The sequence below is a fragment of the Rhinoraja longicauda genome, chromosome 6 (assembly GCF_053455715.1).
Source record: "Rhinoraja longicauda isolate Sanriku21f chromosome 6, sRhiLon1.1, whole genome shotgun sequence".
In the NCBI taxonomy this organism is placed as follows: domain Eukaryota; kingdom Metazoa; phylum Chordata; class Chondrichthyes; order Rajiformes; family Arhynchobatidae; genus Rhinoraja; species Rhinoraja longicauda.
In genome coordinates, this window is record NC_135958.1 from 39,004,147 (window position 1) to 39,016,745 (window position 12,599).

The 12,599-nt window shown below is 42.4% G+C and overlaps 1 protein-coding gene across 2 annotated transcripts in view; it reads right to left on the bottom strand.

The window, feature by feature from the left end:
• The window catches only part of drc4 (dynein regulatory complex subunit 4), a 33,314-nt gene that overhangs the window by 8,297 nt on the left and 12,418 nt on the right, over positions 1-12,599 (bottom strand). For both annotated transcript variants that reach the window (XM_078400831.1, XM_078400832.1), the window contains exons 4-6: positions 9,645-9,851; positions 8,385-8,439; positions 1,388-1,593 (exon numbers count right to left, since the gene is read on the bottom strand). In XM_078400831.1, coding sequence (XP_078256957.1) covers positions 1,388-1,593; positions 8,385-8,439; positions 9,645-9,851 — 468 coding nt within the window. The remainder of the gene's footprint in view (positions 1-1,387; positions 1,594-8,384; positions 8,440-9,644; positions 9,852-12,599) is intronic.

Here is a 12,599-nt window from a genome sequence, read left to right on the forward strand (position 1 = left end):
TAGGTACTCTTTTCTCAAAATCAACAGCAAGCAGCCATTTTATTTGCAATAAATCACACACAAGAGACACAACATACTGTGTAGGAAGAAACTGCAGATGCTGGTTCAAACCGAAGATAGACTCAAAAAGCTGGAGTAACTCAGTGGGACAGGCAGCATCTCTGGAGAGAAAGAATGGTCCTGCTGAGTTATTCCAGCTTTTTGTGTCTATCTTCAACATAACTTACTATTTTCTATTCAAGTGAACATTAATATATATTATAAAGTATAGGACTATGAGGATCTTACATATAATTCAGAAAATGATAATATCTTACCCATTTCATCCTGGTCCAACATATCACTATTCCTTTATTGCTTTTGGGTGAAAATTCTGAAAATGTTTGCCTTATGGCATTGTGAGAATATGTGCACCACAGACAGTCAGTGCTGTGGTTCATTGCTACCTCCTCAATGGCAATTGGGAGCTGGCATTAAATCATGACCTTGCTGGCAACAGCAGTATCATTTGAGGAATTGTGGTAAAACCTCAAACACGCAAGCTAGCTCACTCATAATGTACAGTTACAATTTAAAAATTACACTTTACACAAAAAAAAGACACAGTGGCGTAGCTGGTAGAGCTGCTGGCTCACAGCACGAGAGACACGTGTTTGATCCTGATCCTGCCTGCGTGGAGTTTCCTCCGGGTGCTCCGGTTTCCTCCCACATCCCAAAGGGGTGCAGGTTTGTATGGCCTCTGTAAACTGCCTCTAGTATGTAGGGAGTGGATGAGAAAGTGGGATAACATAGAACTAGTGTGAACAGGTGATTATTGGTCGGCGTGGTCTCGGTGGACCAAAGGACCTGTTTCCATGCCGTATCTTTAAGGTAACGTAAAATAGGTACATCAACAATATATGGTCCAGAGATTAAATATTTTCTTGGTAAAATCTACATTTTTTTCAATGTTCAAAGAGGGTTTAGCATTGGGAAATGCTTCAAGCACAAATGCGTAGATCAGAATCCTTCAACTGGTGCTTGACATTCCTTGCCCCCACTCTGAGGAAGAAGCTCTCCATTTCTCAGGTGTTATTGCTTCCCAATGCATTTTCAACCACTGTGAACAGAATAATGACTTAGAAACCTGATTAATAAAAATTGTGTCCAAAGTATGCAAATTCTTTTCTTGGGGATACTTACAAAGAAGATTTTACTTCAAAATGAACTTGATTTGAACTCAGATCCAAGTCAATAAGAGAATAAACAAACCCATGCAGTTGTTTGTTCTCTTGTAGAAATTCAACGTTTATAACGCTCAACAACAGGTCATACCATTATGAATTTATTTTTACCAATTTACAATCATCCACAGGACAGATAGTGTAATGATGTAGAATTTTCTAACCTTCAATGAGTTGATGAGTGCCAGGTTGTTAAGAGTGATGTCATTGTAGTAATTTTTGATATCACTGAAAGCTTTTTCATGGTTTTTCATCAGTGCATTGATCTGACTATTCTTTCTCTCTTCAATCTCATGAATTTCGGTTTTCCTTCTCAATTCCATCTCTTCACGCAGCACATCCATCTTCTTCTGATACTTTGCTTCGATGTCTAATATGAAATTATAGTTTAAAAGATTTTCTCACAGCAAATGAAATAATTTGTCATATTTTCCAAACCAAAAGAAAACCCTCATTTATTTTTCACTTCAGAAAATTTAGAATTCAATTACAAACCTCAGATCTGAGGGCCCAGAGTTGCTGAGGTGCAGGAGAGTGAGAGTTGGACAGATCCTCTCTAAGTGTCACCATCATGATAAGATCCAATTTCCTTACAATACCAGCAGCAATTTTCTTTAAGTTCTGGTAAAACCTTGTCATAGAGCTTGGAAACCGGGTCTTCGGTCCATCTCGTCCATGCTGACCAAGATGCCCAACCAAACTAATCTCATTTGCTCAGGTGTGGCCCATATTCCTACAAACCTTTCCTATCCATGTGCCTGTTCAGACAATGGGGGCAAAAGTATGCCCAACGTTACCTTCATCTTGATGGCCACCTTCATGCGTGGCTGCATCAGGCTGCGTGTAGAGCCAATGAATGTGGGCACCAGGTGCCATTACCTAAGCCTCTTGTGAGTGAATTTATGCACCTGGTTGAGTCCTTCAATCTGACTCTTCACACCACGGGACCCACTCACAAGTTAGGCCATACTCTCGACCTAGTGTTATCGTCCGGATTCCCAATCAACAACATTGAAACTACTGAAGCCTGTCTATCGGACCACAGCGCTATCATTTTGACGCATCTCTGCCTTTATCTCCCGCAAAATCTCATCTCCCTGTTCGCTACTCCCGCGACATAAATTCATTGACTGCCAGTAAATTCTCCGAGGCTCTCACAGCTGCCCCCAACATCTGCACTATTGAGGCCTCTCCCCCCCATCTCAGCACTGAGGATCTCGCCTCTTTATTTAATATCACTTGCTCTTCCATCCTGGATTCTATCGCTCCCCTTAAAATGAAAAAGCCTAAGCCCAAAGGTCGGCCGTGGCTCAATGACACCACCAAAGCCCTAAGAAGGGAGTGCAGAAAATCAGAAAGGAGATGGAAATGTGACAAGCTTCAAATTTCCTTCGAAATTCTGAGAAACAATCTTCTCAAATACCAGGAAGCAGTAAAGTCTGCTAGAGCACAATACTTCTCCGACCTTATTTCGAAAAACTCTCATAACTCCAAGGTCCTATTTAGAACAATTACCTCTGTCATATGTCCCGCCCCCAGTACCAGCTTAGTTGGGTCCCCTGCTAAGTGCGAAGAATTCGCTAAATTTTTCACCAACAAAGTTGAGAATATTAGAATGAACATTTCCCCTCCCACCCGTGACCTAGCTGTCTCACTAGTCTGTTCATCTAAATTGGACTGCTTCCAACCCGTCACTCTATCCTCCCTTGCAAAGCTTGTCTCCACTATGAAACCTGCAACCTGCCCCCTTGATCCTGCCCCCACTGCCCTTCTGAAGGATGTCATTGCAATAGCTGGTCCCAGCATCCTCTCTATTATCAACAGTTCTCTGGCCACTGGCACTGTTCCAACCAGTTTCAAGCACGCGGTGGTCCAGCCCCTACTGAAAAAACCTAACCTAGACCCCACCTTGCCTAGCAACTACAGACCCATTTCCAAACTGCCATTCCTGTCAAAAGTCCTTGAAAAGGCAATCCTTAACCAATTAGTGCCCTACCTGCACCAAAACACCATCCTGGAAAGTTTCCAGTCAGGTTTCAGAGCCCACCACAGCACAGAGTCTGCCTTGTTGAAGGTACACAACGACCTGCTTCTCGCCATCGACACCGGCGACTGTGCAATCCTGCTCCTTCTCGACCTCAGCGCAGCATTCGATACAGTGGACCACACCATCCTTATTGACCGTCTCCGGTACGCGGTTGGCATTGATGGCACTGCCCTGAGCTGGTTCGCTTCGTACCTCAAAGATAGGAGTTTCGCCATCAACATAGGCAGTTATTCCTCTGCTCCAGCTAGCCTCTCCTGCGGAGTTCCACAAGGCTCCATCCTAGGCCCCATTCTCTTCTCTCTATACATGCTCCCCCTTGGCCAAATCATTCAAAGGCACGGCATTTCTTTCCACTGCTATGCCGATGACACTCAGCTTTACCTCCCCCTGAAACCCAACAACCAGTCAAATTTAAACAGCCTCTCACACTGCCTTGAGGACATAAAATGTTGGATGGCACAGAACTTCCTCCAATTAAATGAGAGCAAGTCTGAGGTCATCCTATTCGGCCCCCCCGACTCCATCAAATTGATAACAGGCAGTCTTGGAAGCCTATCCTGCCTAGTCAAACCGCATGTCAAAAACCTCGGCATGATATTTGACTCTGCATTAAAATTTGATAAGCAAGTCAACGCTGTGGTAAAAGCCAGCTTCTTCCAACTTCGAACCATAGCTAAAATCAAACCTTTCCTCAAATTCGACGACACAGAAAAAATCATTCACGCTTTCATTTCCTCCCGCCTAGACTACTGCAACTCCCTATACACTGGGATCAGCCAATCTTCCCTGTCCCGCCTGCAACTGGTCCAAAACGCCGCAGCGAGACTCCTGACGGGTACCCGTAAAAGGGACCACATCACCCCGATTCTGGCCTCTCTCCACTGGCTCCCTGTACGGTACAGAATCAACTTCAAGCTCCTCCTATTCACGTATAAAGCCCTAAATGGACACTCCCCCCCCTACATCAAAAATCTTCTAACCCCCCTCTCTAACTCCAGGTCCCTCAGATCGGCCGACTTGGGGCTATTCACTATCCCGCGGTCTAGGCTTAAACTCAGGGGTGACCGCGCTTTTGCGGTTGCAGCTCCTAGACTGTGGAACAGCATCCCTCTCCCGATCAGAACTGCCCCCTCCATCGACTCCTTTAAGTCCAGGCTCAAAACATATTTCTACTCCCTAGCGTTTGAGGCTCATTGAGGAGGCGCTGTGAACTGTTTGCGTGCTACTGTATGTTTTCATTTTTTTTTCTATTGGAACCTAATCAAATGTACAGCACTTTGGTCAACGTGGGTTGTTTTTAAATGTGCTATACAAATAAAATTGACTTGACTTGACTTGACTTGACCTACTGAGGTTCTAACTGTCCCTTCCTAGTGTTGCGAAAGCTGGGTCTGGCTCTGTTGCTGCACTATGTGCCAGTCAGCTGGACACTGCTGCACCAAAAAAAAGTTCTTCCAGACCAACACCTTTGGCCACAAGTCCATCAGGCAGTGGTCAGAATGGAACATCCTGTAGGGAGGGAATGGGGGACAAGGACTCAATGGATCCTGCCACGTGATTCCCTGAGCAGACTGAAATGGCTCATTACCAGAACTCACCAACAAGCACCAAGATCTTGCTTGTTAGGTGGTGAGAAGGGGCCTCCCAGTCAGATCCTTCCTGTATCATTGGAGTCTTACATGCTGCCCTCGGGATGGCTGCTATGGAGAGGAGATAGTTGGCCACCTTTTCACAGGGAGGTAGATTTGCAAAGAGAGCCTGGAAAAAGAGTCCTTTAAGGTTCACCCTGAACGGCTCCGTAACAGCTCCAATTTACAGGCTGTTCTCAGGGACACATTCGGGGACGGACATCAAGTGCTGCTGGAAGATCAACAACTCAGTGAAAGATGCTTTTGGGAATGTCCGAAGCTTGTTGGCCTCTCAGAACAGCGAGATGTCTGTCATGGAATGTTGCCAACTGGCCTATTCCAGACTGCAGGAGCACGTGCCGAGGGATTCACTGAAGCTTGGTGCAGCCAACACCAAGGCCCCCCCGGGATGAACATTGAGGGGCAGTGTGGAGACCCCTCAGAGAAGGGAAGGGATATCACCCGGGCGGCCTCATGTGTGGCAAGGGCGTATTATTTAAAGATAGGTCCAAACACTATTGAATGTATAGACACTAGGAATATGCAAAGGGTTTTTGCACTTTTTATGTTCTGTATATTTTTTTATCCTAAATAAAGTTTACTTTGGACAAAATGTTTTAAAAATATTGTTATTCTACCTGTCTCTAGCAGCTCATTCAATGTACTCATGACCCTCGGTTTGCCCCTCAATTTCACGTTAAATCTTTTCCCTCTCACCTTAAATCACTGCCCTCCAGTCCTTGATTCCCCTACACTGGGATTGACTCCCCTGCACTGGGAAACAGACACTACGCATTCACTCTGTCTATTCCCCTCATGATTTCATACACCTCTATAAGATCACCCCTCAGCCTCTGGTGCTTGGAGAATAGTCCTAGCATGCCAATCTCTCACTATAGCTCAGACCACCAAGTCCTGGCAACATCCTCATAAATCTTCACTGCGTCCTTTCCAGATTAATGCTGTCTTTTCTGTGGCAGGGTGACCAAAACCGGACACAGTAGACTGGTCTCAATTCCTTTTAGAGAGGCAAGTTACTGGTTCAAATTTTTCAATGTCCATTGGGCTCCACTATCACAGGCCAGCCATCACAAACACACCATTTTTGGAGTACGAGATGTGATCATACATTAGCTACCAGCTGTGTGAAGGCTCACCCAACCGTATTTCTGACAGCAGATCGAGACACACTAACATTTACATTCTAAAAGTCCCAAAAGCAATATATTTTTTGAAATGCTTGAAAGACAAAAGTTCAAATCATAGTTTACATATTATGTACCCTATTTAAAGAGTAGTAGTATTCAGCAAGTTATAGTAAAAGCACTTAATGTGGAAATCATCTTAGACATGGTTAGACACGATATACATTAATGACTTAGATGAAGGGATTAAAAGTACCATTAGCAAATTTGCAGATGATACCAAGCTGGGGGGTAGTGTGAATTGTGAGGAAGATGCAATAAGGCTGCAGGGTGACTTGGACAGGTTGTGTGAGTGGGCGGATACATGGCAGATGCAGTTTAATGTAGATAAGTGTGAGGTTATTCACTTTGGAAGTAAGAATAGAAAGGCAGATTATTATCTGAATGGTGTTAAGCTAGGAAGAGGGGATGTTCAACGAGATCTGGGTGTCCTAGTGCATCAGTCACTGAAAGGAAGCATGCAGGTACAGCAGGCAGTGAAGAAAGCCAATGGAATGTTGGCCTTCATAACAAGAGGAGTTGAGTATAGGAGCAAAGAGGTCCTTCTACAGTTGTACCGGGCCCTGGTGAGACCGCACCTGGAGTACTGTGTGCAGTTTTGGTCTCCAAATTTGAGGAAGGATATTCTTGCTATTGAGGGCGTGCAGCGTAGGTTCACTAGGTTAATTCCCGGAATGGCGGGACTGTCGTATGTTGAAAGGCTGGAGCAATTAGGCTTGTATACACTGGAATTTAGAAGGATGAGGGGGGATCTTATTGAAACATATAAGATAATTAGGGGATTGGACACATTAGAGGCACGAAACATGTTCCCAATGTTGGAGGAGTCCAGAACAAGGGGCCACAGTTTAAGAATAAGGGGTAGGCCATTTAGAACGGAGATGAGGAAGAACTTTTTCAGTCAGAGAGTGGTGAAGGTGTGGAATTCTCTGCCTCAGAAGGCAGTGGAGGCCAGTTCGTTGGATGCTTTCAAGAGAGAGCTGGATAGAGCTCTTAAGGATAGCGGAGTGAGGGGGTATGGGGAGAAGGCAGGAACGGGGTACTGATTGAGAGTGATCAGCCATGATCGCATTGAATGGCGGTGCTGGCTCGAAGGGCTGAATGGCCTACTCCTGCACCTATTGTCTATTGTCTATTGACATTATTGAATTTATTTAACAAGAAAACTTTTCACATTCATAGTCACTGACAAATGCAATGGTTCATGCCTTTGACCTCAAAGAAATCTGCCTACAAAAACTAGGGATCAGTGTCATTTTCTGCCGCTGGCCACTGTCAGATATCAGTTCCAATGGATCACTAGAATCCAGTAATAGGGATGGCAGCAGACTCATTGTGTAGCCATTTCCAACAAGGAATTTCCACAGAGTGCAATCAGGAAGAAATGTGCAATATTCTGATACCATTTAAAACATTTTACAGAAAGAGAAGAGGACAAAAAAAAAGGGACAGACAAAGATTGGAATTTACGCATCAGATTAATTCAATAAATTTACAAAAAAACAAATTGTTACTTTAAAATCCAACCGATTTGAAATTGTACATCCGGCTACAATCAACATATATTAAATTATGTTGGAGTAACATTTATAACTTAGTCTGCTATTAAATATTGACCTAAACCTCACGCAACCAGGCAAAAGTGATTAGGCAAAAGACCATAGTTGTCATTTCAGTAGTTTAGCCTAAAGTTGATCAGTTGATGAGTAATGCAGATGAGAGCATGACGTTTCAGGTTGGCATGGATAGATTACGTGCATGGATAAAGTAGTGTCAAAACTAGTTCATTATTGGGAATGAGAGGGGATTCATTTTGGACTGCTCCAACTGAACCATCACAGATGATGACTGATGCATTTTTATGTCTCAAATAACTATTAAAATAACAATCCAATGGTCTTTTGCTTGTCATAAGATTCTAATTTTCATGTAAAATAGTCTACAACCGGCCTTGGATGGTGCTTCTGGCACCACAGCAATAACTTTAAGGAAATTAACAACCATCCAATCTGGTGGCGAGAACGCACCAAATACTATTACGCAATCTCACAAATTCACTTAAGTGTCTTATTCCAATGCACCCAATTTACTAACATGTTTTAAAAAATTGATTGCTGCTTATTTATTCCCTCATCGTTTCATCTAGGCAATTAGATTGAGCAATCATAATTCCTTCTCTGATATTGACAAATTAGAACGCAATGGCCTTTTGTATTTTACAAAGACCTAAACTGTTCAATGTGATCAACCTAGGTTTCATGTTAAGAAAAACCAAACCGACCTTCTGTTTGTTTCTCAAAGTCATTCCACAATCTTGTGATTTCTTCATCATTTTTCTGTTTGTGAACATGAAACAAATTTTAATCACAAAGTTATTCAAGCAATGGTGAATAACTAACATTTAATGATGGAGTTCTAGCAGTTCTATCTTTATTTCACAATTCAGTCAGTTTTCTCATTTTATCAATAATTGAAAGCTACATACAACTTTGGTGCACAACATACAGCCAGTGGACCACTTCCACTCACCATGAAGCTCTCAACCACCAGCAGCAGTACAAACATGCACACTGTTCCCCTTCTTACTCAGACTTACTTATAATGCCACATTCAGAAACCATTCGTCAAAAGCTTGACCAAAGCTTGTGCCAGTTCAATGCCCATGGCGGTACAGTGGCGCAGCAGTAGAGTTGCTGCCTTACAGCGCCAGAGGCCCGGGTTTGATCCTGAGTATGGGTGCTTGTCTGTACGTAGCTTGTACATTATCCCCGCGACCTGGTGGTTTTTTTTCCGGGATCTCCAGTTTCCTCCCACACTCCAAATACATACAGGTTTGTAGGTTAATTGACTTCTGCAAAATGTAAATTGTCCCGAGTGTATGTCGGATAGTGTAAGTGTGCAAGGATCGCAGGTCAGCGCAGACTGAGTAAATTGAAGGGCCCGCTTCGTGCTGTATCTCTAAACTAAACTGAACGACACCTGTCGATAGGTCTCTAGTAATATGGCTACCAAGGTAAACTTGTAGTGCCTTAAAGGCTGCTTTGAGCCAAAATGCAAGCATAAATGCTGGTGCTCTGATGGCTGGGGGTAGCCTAAGGGATAGCTTATTTAATATTCTAATGATGCATTCAAAATGTCATTGAACCAAATATTGCCCAAACTCAAATTTGCATTTGATACATTCACATTTGGCCTGGGTCTCAAATTCTCTGCAGAACAATCAAATTTCTTAATATTTGCCAAAATGTTGTAGTCTCCAGCTTGGAAAACATTTTATCCTCAAAGTGACGTAGAAAAATCAAATAAAATATTGTTCATTCTGAAATATCATTTTTAAATACATTTCACCAACATCTCCACATTGATCAATTCAGCTTAATAGTTCAACAACTACCCATTTTATTTACTGGTTGTGTGCTTCCAAATACCCATTTGAAAATCAGACAGATAATCTTGACTATATCATTGTCTTATAAATTTACAGACAAAATTGCAGTAAATACATAATGCTGACTTAACCTTTAACTCTATAAATACGTACCAGTTTCAAGGTTTTCGCCATGTTTTCATTAGAGAGCTCCTGTTCCTTCAGTTCCAGTTTGAGGTTTTTTGTATTACCAACTAATAAATGCTCCTGGTCACGATGCTCCTTTTGCTCCAATTTCATGGTTACTGTGTTTTCTGCCTTCAACTCGGCAAGATTATTCTGGTGTTCATATAAAAGATGTTTGACTTTCTGCTTGTAGACCTATTGGAAAAAAAATAAACCATTGTCAGGGAACCAAAATAATTCAGCAATTTTAAGAAAATAAAATCCATGTACTGGAAATATTTTTAAATTATAAGCTCCCTATTTTTGTCAATGCTCATGGATATTTTTCCACCATTGTTCAAGTTCCTTTATAGGAATAAACGGGTCCTTTTCGGAATGGCAGGCAGTGACTAGTGGGGTACCGCAAGGCTCAGTGCTGGGACCCCAGTTATTTACAGTGTATATTAATGATTTGGACGAGGGAATTAAATGCAACATCTCTAAGTTTGCGGATGACATGAAGCTGGGTGGCAGTGTTAGCTGCGAGGAGGATGCTAGGAGGCTGCAGAGTGACTTGGATAGATTGGGCGAGTGGGCAAATGCATGGCAGATGCAATATAATGTGGATAAATGTGAGGTTATCCACTTTGGCGGCAAGAACAGGAAAGCAGAGTATTACCTGAATGGTGACCGATTAGGAGAAGGGGAGATGCAACGTGACCTGGGTGTCATGGTGCACCAGTCATTGAAAGCAAGCGTACAGGTGCAGCAGGCAGTGAAGAAAGCGAATGGTATGTTGGCTTTCATAGCAAGAGGATTTGAGTTTAGGAGCAGGGAGGTTCTACTACAGTTGTACAGGGCATTGGTGCGACCGCACCTGGAGTATTGTGTGCAGTTTTGGTCTCCTAATCTGAGGAAAGACGTTCTTGCCTTAGAGGGAGTACAGAGAAGGTTCACCAGATTGATCCCTGGGATGGCGGGACTTTCATATGAAGAAAGACTGGATAGACTAGGCTTGTACTCGCTGGAATTTAGAAGAGTGAGGGGGGATCTTATAGAAACGTATAAAATTCATAAGGGGTTGGAGAGGCTAGATGCGGGAAGATTGTTCCTGATGTTGGGGGAGTCCAGAACCAGGGGTCACAGCTTAAGGATAAGGGGGAAGTCTTTTAGGACCGAGATGAGAAAACATTTCTTCACACAGAGAGTGGTGAGTCTGTGGAATTCTCTGCCACAGAAGGTAGTTGAGGCCAGTTCATTGGCTATATTTAAGAGGGAGTTAGATGTGGCCCTTGTGGCTAAAGGGATCAGGGGGTATGGAGAGAAGGCAGGTACAGGTTACTGAGCTGGATGATCAGCCATGATCATATTGAATGGCGGTGCAGGCTCGAAGGGCCGAATGGCCTACTCCTGCACCTATTTTCTATGTTTCTATGTTTCTATGTTTCCTAGAGCATAAGTTAAAAAAACAGCAAGAACAGTGCCCACTTCTGGATCACAGTTCTGGATATGGAACATATATAGGAATGTCACATATAGAAAATTCAAATAAACTATTTGCTTTTAATAAAATTAGTTCCTATTATTTGAAAATTATTTACATTATAATGTAGTGTAGGAAAATTTTCAGCAGGTCAGGCAGGCTCTCAGGAGAGAATGGGTGACGTTTCGGGTCGAGACCCTTCTTCAGACTGATGTCAGGGTGGCGGGACAAAGGAAGGATATAGGTGGAGACAGGAAGATAGAGGGAGAACTGGGAAGGGGGACGGCAAGAGAGGGACAGAGGAACTATCTAAAGTTGGAGAAGTCAATGTTTATACCGCTGGGCTGCAAGCTGCCCAAGCGAAATATGAGGTGCTGTTCCTCCAATTTCTGGTGGGCCTCACTATGGCACTGGAGGAGGCCCATTTTCACCAGGTCAGACAGCATCTCACGAGAGAAGGAATGGGTGACGTTTCGGGTCGTTTCAGCAGGTCAGGCAGCATCTCAGGAGAGAAGGAACGGGTGACGTTTCGGGTCGTTTCAGCAGTTACTCCAGCATTTTGTGAATAAATACATTATAATGTAAGTGTTCTTCAAAACAAAATGCAGCAAAGACCCCAGGGACCTTCACTATCCAATGAGTGGTTGAACTATTTGTTCTCAAGAAGGCATAATGATGTGGGATTTATAGAGCAAGTACTTGGTAAATTCTGATTTACCAAGCCTGCAAGATATTTGCAACATTAAAGAATGAGAAATCAAATAATGTTATGGTGGACTCTATGCTGGCTGAGATGTTTCTGTAAAGTGTAAATTGAAATAAGCTACTTACAATTAAATATTCGCTTAAAGAGTGTCATGTTACTTTTTAATCTTCTAAGGAAGATAATAAAATCAATCAGGATAATTCTAGTAAAATCAAAGTGGATAAAGAACTGCAATAATGCAAGACCTGCCTCAAAAAGCTGTCAACAGCCCGTCTCAAAATAGTGATGAAATGGGAAGATATATACGGACTGAGAATGTGGAAACGGGTAAAAGAAACAATTTATCTACAAGAGACTTTAACGTGCACAAAGACTGGGAGATATGGAACATCTGAAGTCGTAGCATTTATGGAATGTATTTGTGACATTTTAAAACATTTGCTTCTGAATTTTGCTAAGGAAGTAGACCATACTGGATTTAATGATGAATAACAAATTACTAAATCAATTTACAATAAGTGAATTACAAACAAACAGTGCCAATATGATAGAAATAGACATTTGATGTAGAAGGAAGATTGCAAATTGTGGATAACAATTTAACAACACAAAACCTGAAAGTAATAATCGATAAATTGTGTTGCCTTACTTAATAGAACAACCTAAAGAAAAACAATAGAAGGTATTAAACTTCATATTTGACATAATATAAAGCAAGTTCATTACTCTAAAACAAAGTATCCACTCATCCCATCTCAATCTGATATGCTCTGGA